The sequence below is a fragment of the Sturnira hondurensis genome, unplaced genomic scaffold (assembly GCF_014824575.4).
Source record: "Sturnira hondurensis isolate 20B ecotype Veracruz unplaced genomic scaffold, ASM1482457v3 Scaffold0003213, whole genome shotgun sequence".
NCBI lineage: Eukaryota > Metazoa > Chordata > Mammalia > Chiroptera > Phyllostomidae > Sturnira > Sturnira hondurensis.
This window is the reverse complement of record NW_028075844.1, coordinates 37,356-55,662: the sequence shown is the minus strand read 5'-3', so window position 1 is coordinate 55,662 and position 18,307 is coordinate 37,356. Positions and strand designations below refer to the sequence as shown.

At 40.4% G+C, this 18,307-nt stretch overlaps 1 protein-coding gene across 1 annotated transcript in view; it reads right to left on the bottom strand.

The window, feature by feature from the left end:
* The window catches only part of ADGRE3 (adhesion G protein-coupled receptor E3), a 62,778-nt gene that overhangs the window by 32,341 nt on the left and 12,130 nt on the right, over positions 1-18,307 (bottom strand). The window contains exons 4-6 of the mRNA XM_037041772.1: positions 15,439-15,594; positions 9,534-9,571; positions 797-980 (exon numbers count right to left, since the gene is read on the bottom strand). Coding sequence (XP_036897667.1) covers positions 797-980; positions 9,534-9,571; positions 15,439-15,594 — 378 coding nt within the window. The remainder of the gene's footprint in view (positions 1-796; positions 981-9,533; positions 9,572-15,438; positions 15,595-18,307) is intronic.

Here is an 18,307-nt window from a genome sequence, read left to right as displayed (position 1 = left end):
ATGAAATGATGACCACAGTCAAGCTAACTAATGTCATCTCACATGGTCATGTGACATGTATGACAAGTGCAATAAAAGGATTTTCATCTTTTAAAAATTCTCACTGGAGGACATGTTCATTGATTTTAGAGGAGAGAAAGGGGGAGAGAGAGGGAGAGACATCGATGTGAGAGGAAAATATTGATTGATTGATTGCCTCCGGAATGAGCCCCGACCAGGACTGAACCCAAAACCCAGGTGTGTGCCCTGACCAGAACTGAAGCCATAACAGTTTGGTATATGGGATGAGACCCCAATCAGGTGAGCCATCTGGCTGGGACAAAAGGATTTTCATTTTTAAAATATGTAGTAAGATGTTTCTTCTAACATGTGCCATTAGATTATGCAGGCACTAGATTAAAAAACAATTTTTAAGCCCAAATTCCAGACTCACTGGGATTGGAAACCACAGACAATCTCTCTCTTTTTTTTTAAAAACATCTCTCTGGAGGTGAGAGGTTTGTAATTGATTGTACATCAACATGTACAATTGATGAGTCTTACTGGTGTATTCACCTGTCCAACCACCACCACAATCAAGGTACCGAGCATTTCCATGACCCCCAAGTTTCCCAAATTTTCACACTTCTACCCACCTCTCCCTGTTGCTATAGATTAGTTTGCATTTTCTTGCATTTTATATAAAAGACCCATGCAGTGTATTTACATATTTTTCTAATTGCTTAATCCAGACCCCAGCTAGTAATCATCACACCCACCTCCTCCCTGTGGGTATCAGGCCTTATTGTCTCCTTACCCACAGCACTGCTTTGAGTTTTCTGGGTTTTTTGGTCTGGGGATTTCAGGGCAGCTTTTAGAACAGTCGATTCCACCATCTGCAGAATAGATGTGACATTGGATGCGACTTCTCTCTTTTCTCTCATTCCCCACAGAGTCTTGTTGGTGAGCAGTGATTCCAAATCGTCAACAACACGTTGTAGCTTTAGAGATATTAATCATCATCATCATCATCATCATCATCATCACCATCTGCTCTTACAGGTTCCCACTTCCCAGGAACAGTAGAAAGCACAAGAAAGCAGGCTCTGAAGCCAGAGGACCCAGTTCGAATCCCGACTCCACATTCACTGACTCTGCGACCTTGGGACACTCAATCATTCTGTACCTTAGTTTTCCTACCTTATGAGGGAATGGTAAAAGGACCCAATAAAGTTTTTGGCAAGATTAAATGAGTTAAGAGATGTCACATGTCTGTGCCTGGTAAATACAGGGTAAGGGTTAATTATTGCTGACATCTTTTACCAATGGCGAAGGGGTAAGTTTGCTAGAAATAGACCAGTAGTTCTCAACCTGGGCAATTTTGACCCCCCAATAGGGACATTTGGTAAAGTCTGGAGACATTTATGATTGTCACCCCTGAGGGGTGCTTGCAGTATCCAGTAGGTGGAGGCCAGAGATGTTGTTCCGCATCTTCTAATGCATGGGACAATTCCACAGCAAAGAACGGACCAGTCTTGAGTGTTGTAGCACAGTAATACTGTACAAAGAGAAACTCTGAGGTAGACATAGCTCAGAAGGCACTCTAATTTGACTTTTTACTTTTATTTTTTACAATTAAGTTTATTGGGGTGACACTGGTAGGTGAAATTTTATGTTTCAAGTGTACAATTCTATGATACATGTGCTCACCCATCACAGTCAAATCTCCTTCCATCACCATAATACTCAACTTCCTCTACCCTTTACTACCCCGTCACCCTGCTAATTGGCCTTTAAAAATCAAGACATTTGTCTATGAAGAATAGCAAAGAGGTGTACAAGTGGATGGAGAAGAATAGGGGCCAAGGGGAAGCTCTAAAAATTGAAACATGAAAAGAGGACTTCTGGGCATGGACAACGGGGGTTGATTGACTATGGAGGTGGGGGGATGAGGCAGGGGAGAGCAATGGGGAGGGGGAAGATGGGACAGCTGTAGCTGAACAACAATAAAAAAAGAAACATAATTGAGTTAAAAGACTATTTTTTATGCTGATCCCCAAATCCTTGTACTCAAGTGTGGTCCTCGGACCAGCAGCATTAGTCTCACCTGGGAGCATGATAGAAGGGCAGACGCTTGGTGTACTACATCCCCATCTGCACTTTAACAAGCTCCCCAGGGGATTTGTGCATCTTTCCAAGTACTAGACGTAAAGTCTCATCAGGATAGGGACTTTGGTTTGTTCACAGCTGCTGATCAGCACCTGAAATAGTCCTTGGCAAATAGTAGGTGCTCAATAAGTATTCATGTACTGGGTGAATGAATAGTCTGAAGAGGAAAATGTTATCATGCCAAAGAACTTGAAGCAGAGTGATACTTAGAGTGAGAGGAACATTTAGAACTGGGGCCCTTATAAGCCTTTTAAAAAATATTTTATTTATTTATTTATTCTTAGATCAAGAGTAAGGGAAGGAGAAAGAGAGGGAGAAAAACATCAATGTGTAGCTGCCTCTCAGTTGCCCCCTACGAGGGACCTGGCCCACAACCCAGGAATGTGCCTTTACTAAGAATTGAATCCACAGCCCTTTGGTTTGCAAGCTGGCATTCAATCCACTGAGCCACACCAGCCAGGTCATAAACCTTCTTAATGTCTTGCTCTTTCAGTCTGAGTCCTCATGGAAATGCTGAGCTGCTCCCCCTCTCTGCCTGATACAGAAGGCCTCTCTCTCTCTCTCTCCTTGAAATGACAGCTGAAATTTTCTTGGTTTAAACCTGTTTGTACAGAGTAGGCACCAAAGTATTGGCCCTTAAGAATTGTCATAGTAGTATCTGACCCAGCACGATGACTTTGCATCTACCTTTTCCTGGCCAAGCTTTTTTTTTTTTTTTAAATTGAGGTGAAATAAACCCAAATGAAATCCACCCTTTTAAAGTATACAATTCAGTGGCAACTTAGTTCACTCACCATGTTGTGCAACCATCACCTCCATCAAGTTCCAAAACATTTTCATCATCCTGAAATATCTGCTTTCTATTTCTGTGGATTTGTCTATTCTAGACATTTTATATAAACAGAATCACACATTATATGAACTTATGTGCTTTGTTTCTTTCAGTATGTTTTCAAGGTTCACCCACATTATAACATGTGTTAGAACTTCATTCCTTTTTATGGCTGAATAACACTTCACTGAGCCACATTTGTTTATACATTCTTCTGTTGGGGACATTTGGGTTGTTTCCACCTCTTGGCCATTGTGAATAGTGCTGCTGTGAACATGGGTGTGCAAATTCGTACTCGAATCCCTACTTTCAATTCTCTTGGGTGTAGTCATAGAAGTGGAGTTGCTGGGGCACATGATAATTCTACTTTTAGCTTTTTGAGGAACCTGGCAATAAATTTTATAATGAAATGTTCCCTTTAATTACATGATTATTTATTACTTCAATGAACATTCGTTGAACTCCCAATCAGGGCATGGTCTTATTCCTGTCCTCAAGGAGCTCACAGTCTCTGGGATGACAACCCCTTGTGTCGATGTTGTTGGACTGCTGGAAGTGACATGCATGACGTGGATGAAATGTGTCCTCTGGACCACTCACTGTGCTGAGTGCTCCACACAATGTGATTTAATCTAAACTTCCTGTCTATCGAAGGAGGTGGGCGCCATTGTTACCCTCGTTGTACAGATGTGCAAATCAACTCTTGGAGAGTGTGATGGCTCTCTTTATGTGTCAGCTTGATTGGGCCATGGGGTGCACAGATATTTGGTGAAGCATATTCTAGTTATTTCCGAATGAAATTAACATTCGAATGGGTAGACTGAGTAGAGTGGATGGCCCTCCCTCAGGTGAGTAGGCCTCATCCAGTCAGGTGGGGACCTGAATAGAACAAGGAATCTCCTATTGCCTGACCCCCCTTCCCAACTGCCTTGGGTTAGAACATTGGTTTTTGTTTTTGTTCTATCTTCAGCCTCAAACTGAAACATCCATCAACTTTCCCTATATTTCAAGCCTTCAGGCCTTCCCATTTCTATGTCCCATCTTAGGATGGGACTATACCATCTATTCTTCTGGGTCCCCAGTTTGCAAACTGCAGATCTTGGGACCTGTCAGCCTCTATAATCACATGAGCCAACTTCTTATAATAAATCTCTTTATATTTATATCTCCTATTGCTTCTGTTTCCCTGATGAACTCTAACATGGAAAAGTGTCTTTTGCTTATGTCACTTATCACTGTGGTGCTAGGATTTGAACCCCTGTCTACCCTTCTAACCACCACAGCCTCCCACCATAAGAATGTGAGGAAGGGGATGTTAACTCAGATGGAGGTTGTTTAGGGAGGCTGACTGGGAGAATGAGACACCTAAATTGAGTCTTGAGCAAAGAAAAGTGGCAGGGAGCCAACCAGGTTACAAACTGGGGACAGCAGTTTCAGGTGGAGAGGACAGCATATACCTGGAGGCCTGAAGACTGGGTGGGCAAGGCGTGAACCTTGGGCAGTAGAAAGAGCAGAGGCAGAAATGAGCTCATTCTACTCAACTAGACACTCTCACAGACATGGATTCTTTTTGTTAAAATTTGGAGTTGGTCTATAGACTCTAAATGATTACTACCTAACAGGTACTTTCTTGATATCTCTCTCTCTTTTAGCTGTCCTGCAATATCTATTTCTCCATATTCCTTTCAGTAATTGAAGGAATTCCTCAACTTTTATCTGGGCAACATGGCCCAGATAAAAGATCATATTGTAGGACTTCCGGCCAAGATGGAGGCGTAGGTGAAAACTCTGTACCTCCTCACACAACCAAATTTAAGGACAACAAAGATTTAGAAACAAAAACACAACCAAAACAGACAGAAAAGTGAACTGTGCAGAGGTCCGGCAAACCATTCATCCAGACAGGTAAGAGGGGCAGAGTCGGCCGAGAGGGGTCGTGGCAGGAAAAAGTGGTGGCTGCCTGACTGATGCAGGCACGCAGGTGGCAGTTGGCAGATCCCAGGCATGGGGTGGCAACAGGCAGACCCAGTGAAGGCACAAGGCAGCTGGCTGACCGTGGTCACACATTCACACTCAGATAAACCAGTTGAAAAAATGAAGAGTAAGACAGACTGCGAAACCCAGGGCCCCAGCGCTGGGAAGTAAAGCCTAAAAGCACTGGTTGGAAAAACTTTTGGGGGTTGAGGTGCTGGGAGAGGTGCCCAGTCTCACAGGAGAGTTTGTTGGAGAGACCCACAAGGTCCTAGAATGTATACAAGCCCACCCACCTGGAAACCAGCACCAGAAGGGCCCAATTTGCTTGTGGGAAGCAGCAGAGGGGACCGAAATCTGAGAGAGAGCAGAACAAACACCATTGCTCCCTCCCTGACTCCGCCCCCAGTCACAACCCAGAGACTGGGTTGACCCACCTGGTGAAAACTTAAGCTTTCGCCCCTCATATGTAACAGGCGCGACGGGACCAAAACTTTATGGCTCAAGCAGAAGAACAACTCAAAGCCCCAGAGCCAATATTTCTAAGTGACCAAGAGATAGCCAACCTATCCGATGCACAGTTCAAAGCACTGGTGCATCGGATGCTCACAGAACTGGTTGATTTTAGTCACAAATCAGATGAGAAAATGAAGGTTACACTAAGTGAAATGAAGCAAAATGCACAGGGAACCAATAGTGATGGAAAGGAAACTGGCACTCAAATCAAGGGAGTGGACCAGAAGAAAGAAAGAAACATCCAACCAGAAAGGAGTGAAGAAATGAGAATTCAAAACAATGAGGAGAGGCTTAGGAACCTCCAGGACATCTTTAAACGTTCCAACATCCGAATTATAGGGGTACCAGAGGGGAAGAGGAAGAGGAAGAGCAACAAGTGGAAAACTTATTTGAACAAATAATTAAGGAGAACTTCCCCAATCTGCTAAAGGCAATAGACTCCCAGGAAATCCAGGAAACTCAGAGAGTCCCAAAGAAGTTGGACCCAAGAAGGAACACACTAAGGCACATCAGAATTACATTAGCCAAGATTAAAATGAAGGAGAGAATCTTAGAAGCAGCAAGAGATAAGGGCACAGTCACCTACAAAGGAGTTCCCATCAGACTGTCAGCTGATTTCTCAAAAGAGACCTTACAGGCAAGAAGGGGCTGGAAAGAAGTATTCCAAGTCATGAAATCCAAAGACCTACAGCCAAGATTGCTCTATCCAGCAAAGCTTTCATTTAGGATGGAAGGGCAGATAAGTGCTTCTCAGATAAGGTCAAGTTGAAGGAGTTCATCATCACCAAGCCCTTATTATATGAAATGTTCAAGGGGCTTATCTAAGAAAAAGAAGATAAAAAATATGAACAGCGAAAGGACAGCAAATTCACAGTTACTAACAACCAAACCTAAAACAAAAGCAAACTAAGTGAACAGCTAGATTAGGATCTGAACCATAGAAATGGAGATCACATGGAGGGTTAGCAACAGGGGGGTGGGAGTAGGAGAGGGGGGAGAAGGTACAGAGAATAATTAGCATAGATGGTAGGTAGAAAATAGACAGGGGGAGGGCAAGAATGGGAAATGTAGAAGGGAAATGTAGGAGGGAAATGTAGAAGCTAAAGAACTTGTGACACATTGTCATGAACTAAAAGGGGGAATGAGGGGGAAGGGGTGTGCAGAGTGGAGGGGAATGAAGGGGGGAATGGGACAACTGTAATGGTATAATCAATAAAATATATTTTTTAAAAAAGACCATATTGTTCCAACCTTTCTTGCAGTTAGGTTTGGCTATGTGTTCAATTTCTGGATTGTCACTTTAAGACATGTCTCTGCCCTGGCTGGTGTGGCTCAGTGGATTGCGTGCCAGCCTGTGAACCACAGGGTCACTGGTTCGATTCCCAGTCAGGGCACATGCCTGGGTTGTGGGCCAGGTTCCCAGTGGAGGGTGTGAGAGAGGCAACCATACATTGATGTTTCTCTCCCCCTCTTTCTCTTTCCCTTCCCCTCTCTTTAAAAATAAATAAATAAAATCTTTAATATAAAGAAAAGAAATGTTTCTGAAAAAAGTGGACCCTCATGCACTGTTGGTGGGATTGTAAACTGGTGCAGCCATTATGTGAAACAGTATGGAGGTTTCTCAAAAAGTTAAAAACATGACCTAGCAATTCCACTTTTGGGTATTTATCTGAAGAAATCCAAAATACTAATTTGACAAAATGTATGCAGCCCTATGTTTATTGAAGCATTATTATCAATATGTGGAAGCAACATAAATGCCCATCAGCAGACGATTAGATAAAGATGTGGTGCATATAATGGAATACAATTTACCCATATAAAAGAATGAGATCTTGCCATTTGTGACAACATGGATAAACCTAGAGGGTTTTATGCTAAATGAAATAAGTTAGACAGGGAAAGACAAATGCCATGTGATCTCACTTGTATGTGGAATCTAAAAAACAAACTAAACAAGATGAAAGAAAACTTTTTGAGAACATTTTGAGGGTTGCCAGATGGGAGGGGTGTTGTGGAATGGGTGGAAAAGGGGGAAGGATTTAAGATGCACAAATGGCCAGTTCTAAAAACAGTCACAGGGATGTAAAGTACAGCATAGGGAATATAGTCAACAATATTATAATAACTATGTATGGTGTCGGATAAGTACTAGACTTATAAGGGTGATTATTTCAGAAGTTATGTACAATCTAATCACTATGTTGTACACCTGAAACTAATATAATATTGTATGTCAACAGTAATTGAAAAATTGAAAAAAGACATGTCGCTAAAAAACGATCACACCCTTATTTGCATATCCTACAGTGATTGTGTAGTTACATCCCATCTCTCCACTCTCCCCTCTTCACCCTGCACTCCAGACAACTTGCTCTGGACCCCCTCTCCCCTCTCCCTCCTGGTAAGAACGCAGCATTGCAGCAAACTAGCTTTGCTGGTTGAGGTCATGCAGTTGAGGACAAGATGCCAGGGTGAAGCAATAGTATGGAAAGAATGTGGGCACGCTTAATGGCCTCACAGAGTGTAATCCCTTCACCAACCTAGACTGCTCACTTCTGGACTGTTAACTCGAAAAGTAATAATGATCTATCTTTTAAAAGCCATTGAATATTTAGGCCCCTTTGTAGCAGCAGCTCAGCAAAGCCTAATACAGCTTTGTTTAGTCTAACTTTTTCGTCTGGGGTAGGTCTTGTCTTTATGGGGCAGTGCACACACACACACACACTCTCTCTTTTTCTTTCTTTCTTTTTTTCCTTTCTATCTATCTATCTTTCTTTCTTTCTTTCTATCTCTATAGTGAGATATATAGGGATATATGTATCGTGATAAATATAGTGGTATACAATTGATCCTTGAACAATGTGATTTAAACTGCAAGAGTCCACTTATATGTGAATTTTATTGTCACTGAGGATATGTTTATTGATTTTTAGAGAGTGGAGAAGAAAGGGAGAGAGAAGAGAGAGAGGAACATTGATGTCAAAGAGAAACATCAATTGGTTGCCTTTTGTTCATGCTCCAACTAAGGATTGAACCCGAAACCTAAGTATGTGTCCTGAGCAGGAATTGAACCCACAGCCTTTTGGTGTTTGGGACGATACTCCAACTAACTTAGTCACCTGGCTAGGGCCACTTATATGTGAATTTTTTTAGTAAATACTGTAAATATATATTTTATTCCTTATGATTTTCTTAATAACATTTTCTTTTTTCTAGCTTACATTATTGTGAGAATACAGTATATGATACACATAACATACAAAATATGTGTTAATTGACTATTTATGTTATCAGTAAGGCTTTTGATCAAGAGCAGGATATCAGTAGCTAAGTTTATGGGGAGTCAAAAATCAGACATGAGCCCTGGCTGGTGTAGCTCAGTGGATTGAGGGCTGGCCTGTGAACCAGGGGGTCACTGGTTCGATTCCCAGTCAGGGCACATGCTTGGGTTACAGGCCAGGTCCCCAGTAGGGTGCATGTGAGAGGCAACCACACACTGATGTTTCTCTCTCTCTTTTTCTCCCCCCTTTCTCTAAAAGTAAATAAATAAAATCTTTTCAACTGCATGGGGAGGTCAGTGTCCCTATGCTGTTCAAGGGTCAACTATAATATATGTATATATCATAGTTATATATAATATAAATTATTTCACATTATATATTATGTTGTAGTTAACATACATTACATTGTAATTAACATACACTATATATTAAAATATACAGGGTCTGGCAGAAGTAACACCCGCTTGAGTGTGGTTGGTAGGGTAATAATATGGGAATAATAATTTATAGTTTTAATTTGAACAGTTTATCTAAAATGTTATATGGTGTGCTTGAGTGTGATATTGTTATGTTACAGAATTACAGGCTTATGATTTTGTAATAAAAGATTCTGTAATGGAAAAGGGGCGTTATTTGTGCCACACCCTATATATCATGTATATGATGTATCAACATATAATATGTAGCACACGTCTAATCTATAGTTCCTAACACCATTTGCTAGTTTGAGCTTTGTAAATATTTATTACCGGGCCAGGTTCCAGGACTCAGCTTCCACTCACCTCTTTATTGCCTTTGGTTGTATTTGAGGAGGCGATCTCTGCAAAGGACATCATGGGTAGTTAGTGCTGGAACTGAGAGGGAAAGGGTAGAGCAGTGGGCAGGTAAGGTGCATAACTTGAATCTAGAACACGTGAAGTCAAACTGATAAGCTTTTTTGCTTTTGGGTGGATCAGAGTTCAAATTCTTTGCTATGGAGTAGAGCAGTGTTCTTGGACTAGGTGTGATTTTGTCCCCAAGGGACTCTGACAATGTTTGGAGACACTTTTGGTGGTTACAGTGTGGGGCGGGTTATCCTACTGGCATCTAGGGGCGAAGGTCTGGAATGCTGCTTAACACTTCATGGTGCACAGGATGGCTCTCAACCACAGAGAATTAGCGGACCTGAAATGCCAATATTGCTGTGATGGAGGTATCCTAGCATAGAGGAAGCAGAAAAACGTAAGCTGCAAATTCTTTACTTCGGTCTTGGCTGGACATTGTAGCTGAGATGGCTGAGGAAACAGAAAATTAAATACCTTAGGTTTTTAAATTCAGTTTGGGAGTTAGAACGAAAACAGGAATGTCTGTTTTGGTTATCTGCTGTTAATAGGCCCTTGCGTATTGTTTATTGTGCTTTGTGAGGACAGCCACATATTTTAGAAAGATGAGGAAAAGACAGAAAATATTACATACCCGTTTCTGTCAAACTGAGGTTAAATGTGTACCAAGTCTCTATCTTGGTTTTCAGGTGAGTCTATTTGCTAAAAAGGGCAAAGGGCCCCCCTTCTGTAATATTGAAGCTTTTGTCTTACAGTGCAAGAACTTGGAATATCACTAAGCCATATAAAAAAATGGGATCTTGCCATTTGTGACAATATGGATGGATATAGAGTGTATTTTCCTAAGTGAAATAAATCAGACAGAAAGATAAATACCATATGATTTCGCTTATATGTGGAATCTAAAAAAACAAAAATAAATGAACAGATAAAACAGAACCAAACTCATAGATATAGAGAACAAACTGAAGATCACCAAATGGCAGGGGAGGGGGGTATTGAGGGGCAGGGTGAAAAAGGTGGAGGAATTAAGGAGTACATATTGGCATTACAAAATAGTCACAGGGGTGTAAAGTACAGCATAGGGCATATAGTCAATAATGTTGTAATAACTATGCATGGTCCAGGTGGGTACTGGACATACCGGGGGGATTGCTTTGTAAGTTATATAAATGTCTAACTGCTTTAGCTGAAACTAATACACTATTGTATGTCAACTATAACTGAAAAAATAAATTTAAAAAAGAGTGCAAGAACTCTGATTTACAATTCTGAGTTCAGAATATGTCTGTCATTGGAAATTATGTTTGTTATAAAAAATGTACTTTTGGCTGCATACTTTCTCATGAGTGCCTTCTTGGACCTACCAACAGTGGTGATAATTAATGCCAGGTAGACTCAGTCCATGTAATAGAACTGTGAAGAGCTCTTACAATTAGGAAAATAATTGAAGGCTTTTCTCTTCCTTGTAAAATAGATGAGTTTAACAGATTAACACCAGAAGCCAGGTAGAATCTCCTGTCTGCCTGTACTCCTTCACTTGGGTTCAGTATAATTCTTCCCTCCCTCCCTCCCTCCCTCCCTCCCTCCCTCCCTCCCTCCCTCCCTCCTTCCTTCCCTCCCTCCTTCCCTTCCTACCTTCCTTCCTTCCTTCCTTCCTTCCTTCCTCAAATATATATTGACTCTGAGCTAGCAGTGGACTTAGGGTACAGCAGCCCTTCCTATTCACCTTATGTTCTTTCCTCTCATCTTTCCCACTTGGACCCCGGTCTCACATTTGGGGCTCATGCAGCTCCTAGACCCTGGTTTGGACTCCAGCTTGAGACCTGGGCATGTAGAAGAATATGGGCTTGAATCTGGCATTAGTGTCTCCCATTGGTAGAAAATATACACACCCTTGATATATATGTAGCTCTCTTTAAGAGCTATCTGAACTTTCCCATGACCTTTTTAGCTAGAGCAGGGATTTTAACCTTTTTTGTTTGTGTGTCTGTTTATTTATTTATTATTTATTTTATGAATCAGATGCAATGCTAACAATATTAGAAACACTTTTAGATACTGTCTTAAGGGCTTTAAAAGGTAGTATCACATTTAATCCTTGCAACAGCCCTGTGAGGCACATCCTCTGTGAGAATGAATTGTTAGCTCTGTTTTACAGATAGGGTGGAGAAAACTTAGTATGTACCCAAGGGCATTCTTCTGGGATCTGGCTCCAGAGTCTCTGAAAAGTGTTCTTAACTACTCTGCTATGTTGTCTCTTGAATATGTGATGCATCTGACAAAAAAATGCACCATGAACAAATATTCTAGTTACCACTTGTTGAATGCTACCTCACGTGCATAATCTCATTTAACCCTTGTAACAACTGCATGAGTCAGGTTCTGTTGTTGTATCATTTAAGCAGACAAAACGGGCATGGGGTAATGGGGTTAAGGAATTGTCTACAGTCATGTGGAGGGTAGGTGGTAGAGCCTAGACTGAATCCATATTTGTTTAAACACAAAGCTCATACAACTCCACAAGTGCAAAAACTGCAAACACAGGGATCAGAATGGGCACAAGCAATTCCAGTCATTCACAGGCATCCTCAGGGATGCCTGTCTGTGGCCCCTGAACTACCTGAGAACCCGATGCAGAATAGCTGGGGCTCTACAATCCAGCACAGGCCCCTGGAAAAGGAATCCCATTTCCCATCAGGTCTTTGCCCCTAGAGAGCCTTTTTCCACTGTCCTTCTCTAGTTTGATCAGAGACCTTGTTTTTATGTTTTTAGAAAGTTTGGATCTAGGCCCCTGAATAGTATTGTTTCCTTTTTTATATAACTATTCCTTTTTGTTCTGAGGCCCTTGGCTGTGTAGAAAGATCATAGAGTCTTGGACACCCCTGTTGGAGGGAACCACAGAACTGATCTAGTGTGAATGTCATTGGGTCAGATTGGCCCAATAATCGAGATGTGAGATTTCCTGACTTCTAGCTGCATGCTTGTGCTGCTCACAACCTTGAGCTACTCAGAGGATCTTGGTTGGGATGCAATGACCCTTGTTAACCTTCCTCCAAGCTCTCTGCTGTGGGATTTCCAAACTCATGGTCTTAATGCTGGGTGGAGAGGAACACAAGAGAACGATCTTTTCAGAACTTTGCTTTCATTGTCCCACCAATCTAAGGAGAAAGGCTCCATTCCAGAGATATGTACTGTTTTCTTCTCTCAAGATTATCTATGAGATTTTACAAAAGAAATTTTCTCTTTCCCATTATCAATTCCAGGACCTAATGTTGGTTTAGATGCACTGTTAAAGGGATCTGAAAGTTAGAGGTCATGTCACACTGTGAAGAATTCCTACCCAGCAGCCATGCCCCTTTTCTTCCTTGCTATCAGAACAGCTATTTTATTCAGGTGGGTGAAGTTGAAACTGCCCCTAATATCAGGGTCAAGCTCTGAGATATCATTCTGTTACTTTAGGAACTTGTTTACAGATAAGAATTTGACCCAGGCCTGGCCAAACAAAGATAACTCTGCTGGGAGGCTTCTTAGGAAAACTTTTCTTTATGGAAAACTTTTCTTAGGAAAACTTTTCTTTCTCGCCACCAATCTCCTACTCTTTGTTTTCAAAAAGAGACATGGATGTATGAGGATGTGATGGTTGGAGCTGTGGCAGCCATTTTGGGACAATGAGGGAAAGCTAACAAAGTTCAAACCAAAGCTCTGCTATTATCTAGATGCTACATTAACAAACTGAGAAACTCTTTTTATGTGTTTTTGTTATATTGAGATTTATTAATAACCCCTATTGATAAGTCATTTTTAGTCAGGGATAATATTACTTAAAGCTAGAAGTATCCTAATGGATTAGTGGTGGCGAGAAGGATGAGGACACTTTGAGATATGCTTCAGCCAGCTTCTCTCATAATGTGACCAATTATGTTTTCTCCACCCTTGAACTGGAGCCATCAACTCTAAACCTTGGCTCAGATATGGACCTAGTGATCACAAATCTCAACAATGAAAATAAAAATTGAGAATCTACATAAGGGAAGCAAAAAATGGAATAGAAAAAATTTAAGAACATGGAGTTAAAAGCTGAGAGTCATAGGTAAATTTCATTTTTTTAAAGAAAGCTTCGATAGAAGGGAGTGATCCTTCCACTATCTCATTGGCTAAGACCCACTGGCCATACTAAAACAACACAGTTTGAAATTAACTATCTCTATAGTAAGTCTCACCAGGCTCCCTTCTTAACTTATTTGTAAGGAAAAGACTTCACATTCTTGGAAAACATTGATTGCCCAACAGCTGCTAATGTTTCCTCAGGTCCTGATTTTCCCATGTTCTGTTCTGTTTCACAAAGAATTCTGTTTGCCAGGATCTCTTGCCCTGTGGTTTCCTGATGTGTTCAGCCAGTGCGAACTACTGATAGAATATAGGAGAATGGAGAAAGAGGGAAGCCAGGGAATTTCCTCCCCTTTCTGCTGCTTTTGGCAGCTCCAGCATTTGTTGCATCATCTCTTTCAAGTTTCTATCTCGTTAGATGGACTCAAGTCTTGGGCCCTAGAAATACTACTTCCTTCCCTGTCCCTTTAGGTCTGGGATGGTTGCATATTTCTGCTATTGCTAATCTCCGGGTTGTCCCCATAACCTCCTTTTGACTTCTCAGCCCTTCTTTTGCCAGTACTAATTCTCTCTATAAAATCCTTTTTGTTCTAAAGACCTAGTGTGGTTTTGGTTTTGCAAGCTGGATCTTAACTGGTGAAGAGACATAACATTATCATTATTATTTCACACCAGAAAAAAAGGGTGCTTTGTTCCTTTTTTGGCTTCCCTGAGACTCATGTAACCATGCAGCAAGTGGCCGAGGGACTCTCAATACAGGCAGACCTACTTTTTAGCTGGCTGACCTTAGACAAACTACTTAACTTTTATATGCCTTAGTTTCTTGACCTGTAATATAAGTGCCCAACTCATGTGATTATTTTAAAATAAATAATGCAAAAAAATAATGCATGTAAAGCACGAAGTGTATCACCTGGTACATAGTGTAACTGAAACAGACATTTAGCTGTTAATACATGTATTACTGTTATTCTACTAATCAGCTTCTTAGAATTAAGCTTTAAAGATTCTCTCTCTAATAATTCCAACTGTTACCAAACCTCATAGGTAAGTCTACCAAGTCCCACATTTCTTCAGTATTGACTTTCCCTGTCTACACAGTTTCCATGAGAGTGGTCATTCCTATACAACATCATGGCCCCTCTTCCTGGACACAGATCCAAGGGTGGAGATACGACTTCAACTTGGCCAACTTGTGTATTTCCAAGAATTTATAATTAGGCCCAAGAGAGAATGAAGTGATTTCTCTTTAGGTGGTTGGATCAATAATAATGGTAAGGTTTGGAGCTGTTGTATGTACATCCTGTTTTATGGACTAGGAAGCAGAGAAAGCCAGTTTGCAAGGAAAGAGAAGACAGGGTCGGCACCAAAGAATTTCAGAGACTGGGGCACCCTGATGGTGATGAGCCCTCAGTTTCACTTCATTCCAGAAGTCTAGCTGTGTTCTAGTCCTTGAGTTCCAAGATGTATCCATGCGTCCTTATCATTAACTTATCTTTTCTTCTTAATATAATCCGACTGAGTTTCTCTTCTTTGCAATTCAAGGAAACCTGTCTCACTCACCACCTTGCCACCTCTGTCTCTAAAGGCCACTTGCCATTATTTCTTTAACTTCCTTATTTCCTTCTTTCTCCTCTTTCCTTTTCTTCCAGGAAATAAAAACATGTCCTGTCCCCACCACAAAAACAAATCTTTTCTGGTGTTAGACTCAATGAAAAACATGGAAAGGGCAACAAGAAAACAAAAATTTTCTTACTCTGACAAGTGTTCTCATTGGAATTCATGAACTGTGTATCTCCAGAGAGGAGTTTATATCCAGGGTCACAGAGACAGTAGAAACTTCCTTTAATGTTCTGGCATTTAGCATTTGATCCACAATATACACTAATGGGTGGCTCACATTCATTAACATCTGTAACACAAAGGAGAAATTTGGTCATTCATTTGACAAAGATTTATTGAGCATCTAATATGTCTCACAGTGTTCTCATCCTTCTCACCACCACTAACCTTCTATCTGTTAGGATGCTTCTGTCTTTAAGTAATATTATCCCTGACTAAAAGTGACTTACCAATAGGGATTATTAATAAATCTCAATATAACAAAAACACATAAAAAGAGTTTCTCAGTTTGTTAATGTAGCATCTAGATAATAGCAGAGCTTTGGTTTGACCTTCGTTAGCTTTCCCTCATTGTCCCAAAATGGCTGCCACAGCTCCAAACATCACATCATCATACATTCATGCCTCTTTTTGAAAACAAAGAGTAGGCCCACTCCAAGACACATCATAATTAAACTGGCAAAATTCAAAGACAGAGAGAATATTAAAGGCAGCAAGGGAGAAACAGAAAGCAACATAGAAATGATCTCTGATAAGGCTTGCAGCTGACTTCTCAACAGAAACACTACAAGCCAGAAGGGAATGGCAAAAGATATTCCAAGTAATGAGAAGCAAAGGACTGAAACCAACACTACTCTACCCAACAAGGCTCTCAATTAAAAAGAAAGGTGAAATAAAGAGTTTCCAAGACAAAAGAAGGCTAAAAGAATACACCTCTACCAAATCAGGATTGCAAGACATGCAAAAGGGACTGCTTTAAGATGAAGAAAAAGACTGAGACAGAGAGGAACACAGGTACAAAGGGGAAAAATGAATAAGTACCTACCAGTAACAACCTTAAATGTAAATGGATTAAATGCTCCAATCAAAAAACATAGAGTAGCTGAATGGATAAGAAAACATGACACACACACATATGCTGCCTATAAGAGACCCACCTCAGAACAAAAGACCTACACAGACTGAAGTGAAAGGTTGGAAAAAAAATATTCCAGGCAAATGGACAGGAAATAAAAAGCCAGGGTGGCAATACTTACCTCGGGCAACACAGACTTCAAAACAAAGGACATAAAAAGAGACGCAGAAGGTCACTTCATAATACTCAAGGGAAGAATGCATCAAGAAGACATAAATATTGTATGGATATATGCACCCAACATAGGAGCATCCAAATATATGAGGAAATCTTAGAGGAATTCAAGGAAGATACAGACAACAACACACTTATGGTAGGGGATTTTAACACCCCACTGTCAACAATGGATAGATCTTCCAAACAAAATATCAAAAAGTATATTGTGGCACTGAATGATGCACTAGATCAAATGGATATATATATATATATATGTATATATATATATATATAACTGATATATATATCAGTTATATGTGTATCAGTTATATATATACAAATTATATATATACAAATTATATATATATATGTTTTTGTCCTTCTTTTGGTTGTGCAAGGAGGCAAAGTGTATCTGCCTACACCTCCATCTTGGCCAGATGTCCCATTCGTAGTAATTTCTTACAATCCTTTGTGTCCTGTGGTATTGGTTGTAATCTCTCCTCTTTCATTTCTGATTTTATTCATTTGGGTTCTCTCTCTTTTCTTCTTGCGGAGCCTGCTTAAAGGCTTGTCAATTTTGTTTATCTTTTCAAAGAACCAGCTCCTAGAGTTTTGATTCTTTGAATTGTTCTTTTAGTCTTTATGTCATTTAATTCTGCTCTGATCTTGATTATATATATATATATATATATATATATATATATATATATATATGTAACCTTTCATCCCAAAGAAGAGAAATACACATTCATTTCAAATGCACATGGTACATTTTCAAAGATAGACCACATGGTAGGACACAAAACAAGCCTCAACAAATTCAAGAAAATTGAAATCATATCAAATATTTTCTCAGACCACCAGGGCTTGAAACTAGAAAACATCCTTAAGAAAAAAACTCAAGAACATTCAAACTCATAGAGACTGAATATCAAACTATTAAACAATGAATGGGTTAATAGTGAGATCAAGAAATCAAAAAGTTTCTGCAAACAAATGAAAATGAACACACAACAGTCCAAAATAGTGGGACACAGCAAAGGCAGTCCTGAGAGGGAAGTTCATAGCAATACAGGCCTACCTAAAAAAGATAGAAACATTTCAAATAAACAACCTAACCCTACCTCTACAAGAACTGGAGGAACAACAAACAGAGTCCTGAGTGAGTAGAAGGAAGGAAATAATCAAGATCAGAGCAGAATTAAATGACATAAAGACTAAAAGAACAATTCAAAGAATCAAAACTCTAGGAGCTGGTTCTTTGAAAAGATAAACAAAATTGACAAGCCTTTAAGCAGGCTCCGCAAGAAGAAAAGAGAGAGAACCCAAATGAATAAAATCAGAAATGAAAGAGGAGAGATTACAACCGATACCACAGGATACAAAGGATTGTAAGAAATTACTACGAATGGGACTTCTGGCCAAGATGGAGGTGTAGGCAGATACACCTTGCCTCCTTGCACAACCAAAAGAAGGACCTCAATAAATAAAAAACAAAAAGTAACCAGAACTGCCAGAAAATTGAGCTGTATGGAAGTCCAACAACCAAGTAGTTAAAGAAGAAATATTCATTCAGACTAGTAGGAGGGGCAGATAAGGGCAGCCACGGTGGAGAGGATGTGTGGCAAGGTGGCAGCTGGAGGACCTGGGTGGGTGAGACCATAGCTGGTGGTCTGGGCAGCCCCACATTTATGTGTGGATAAACTGGGAG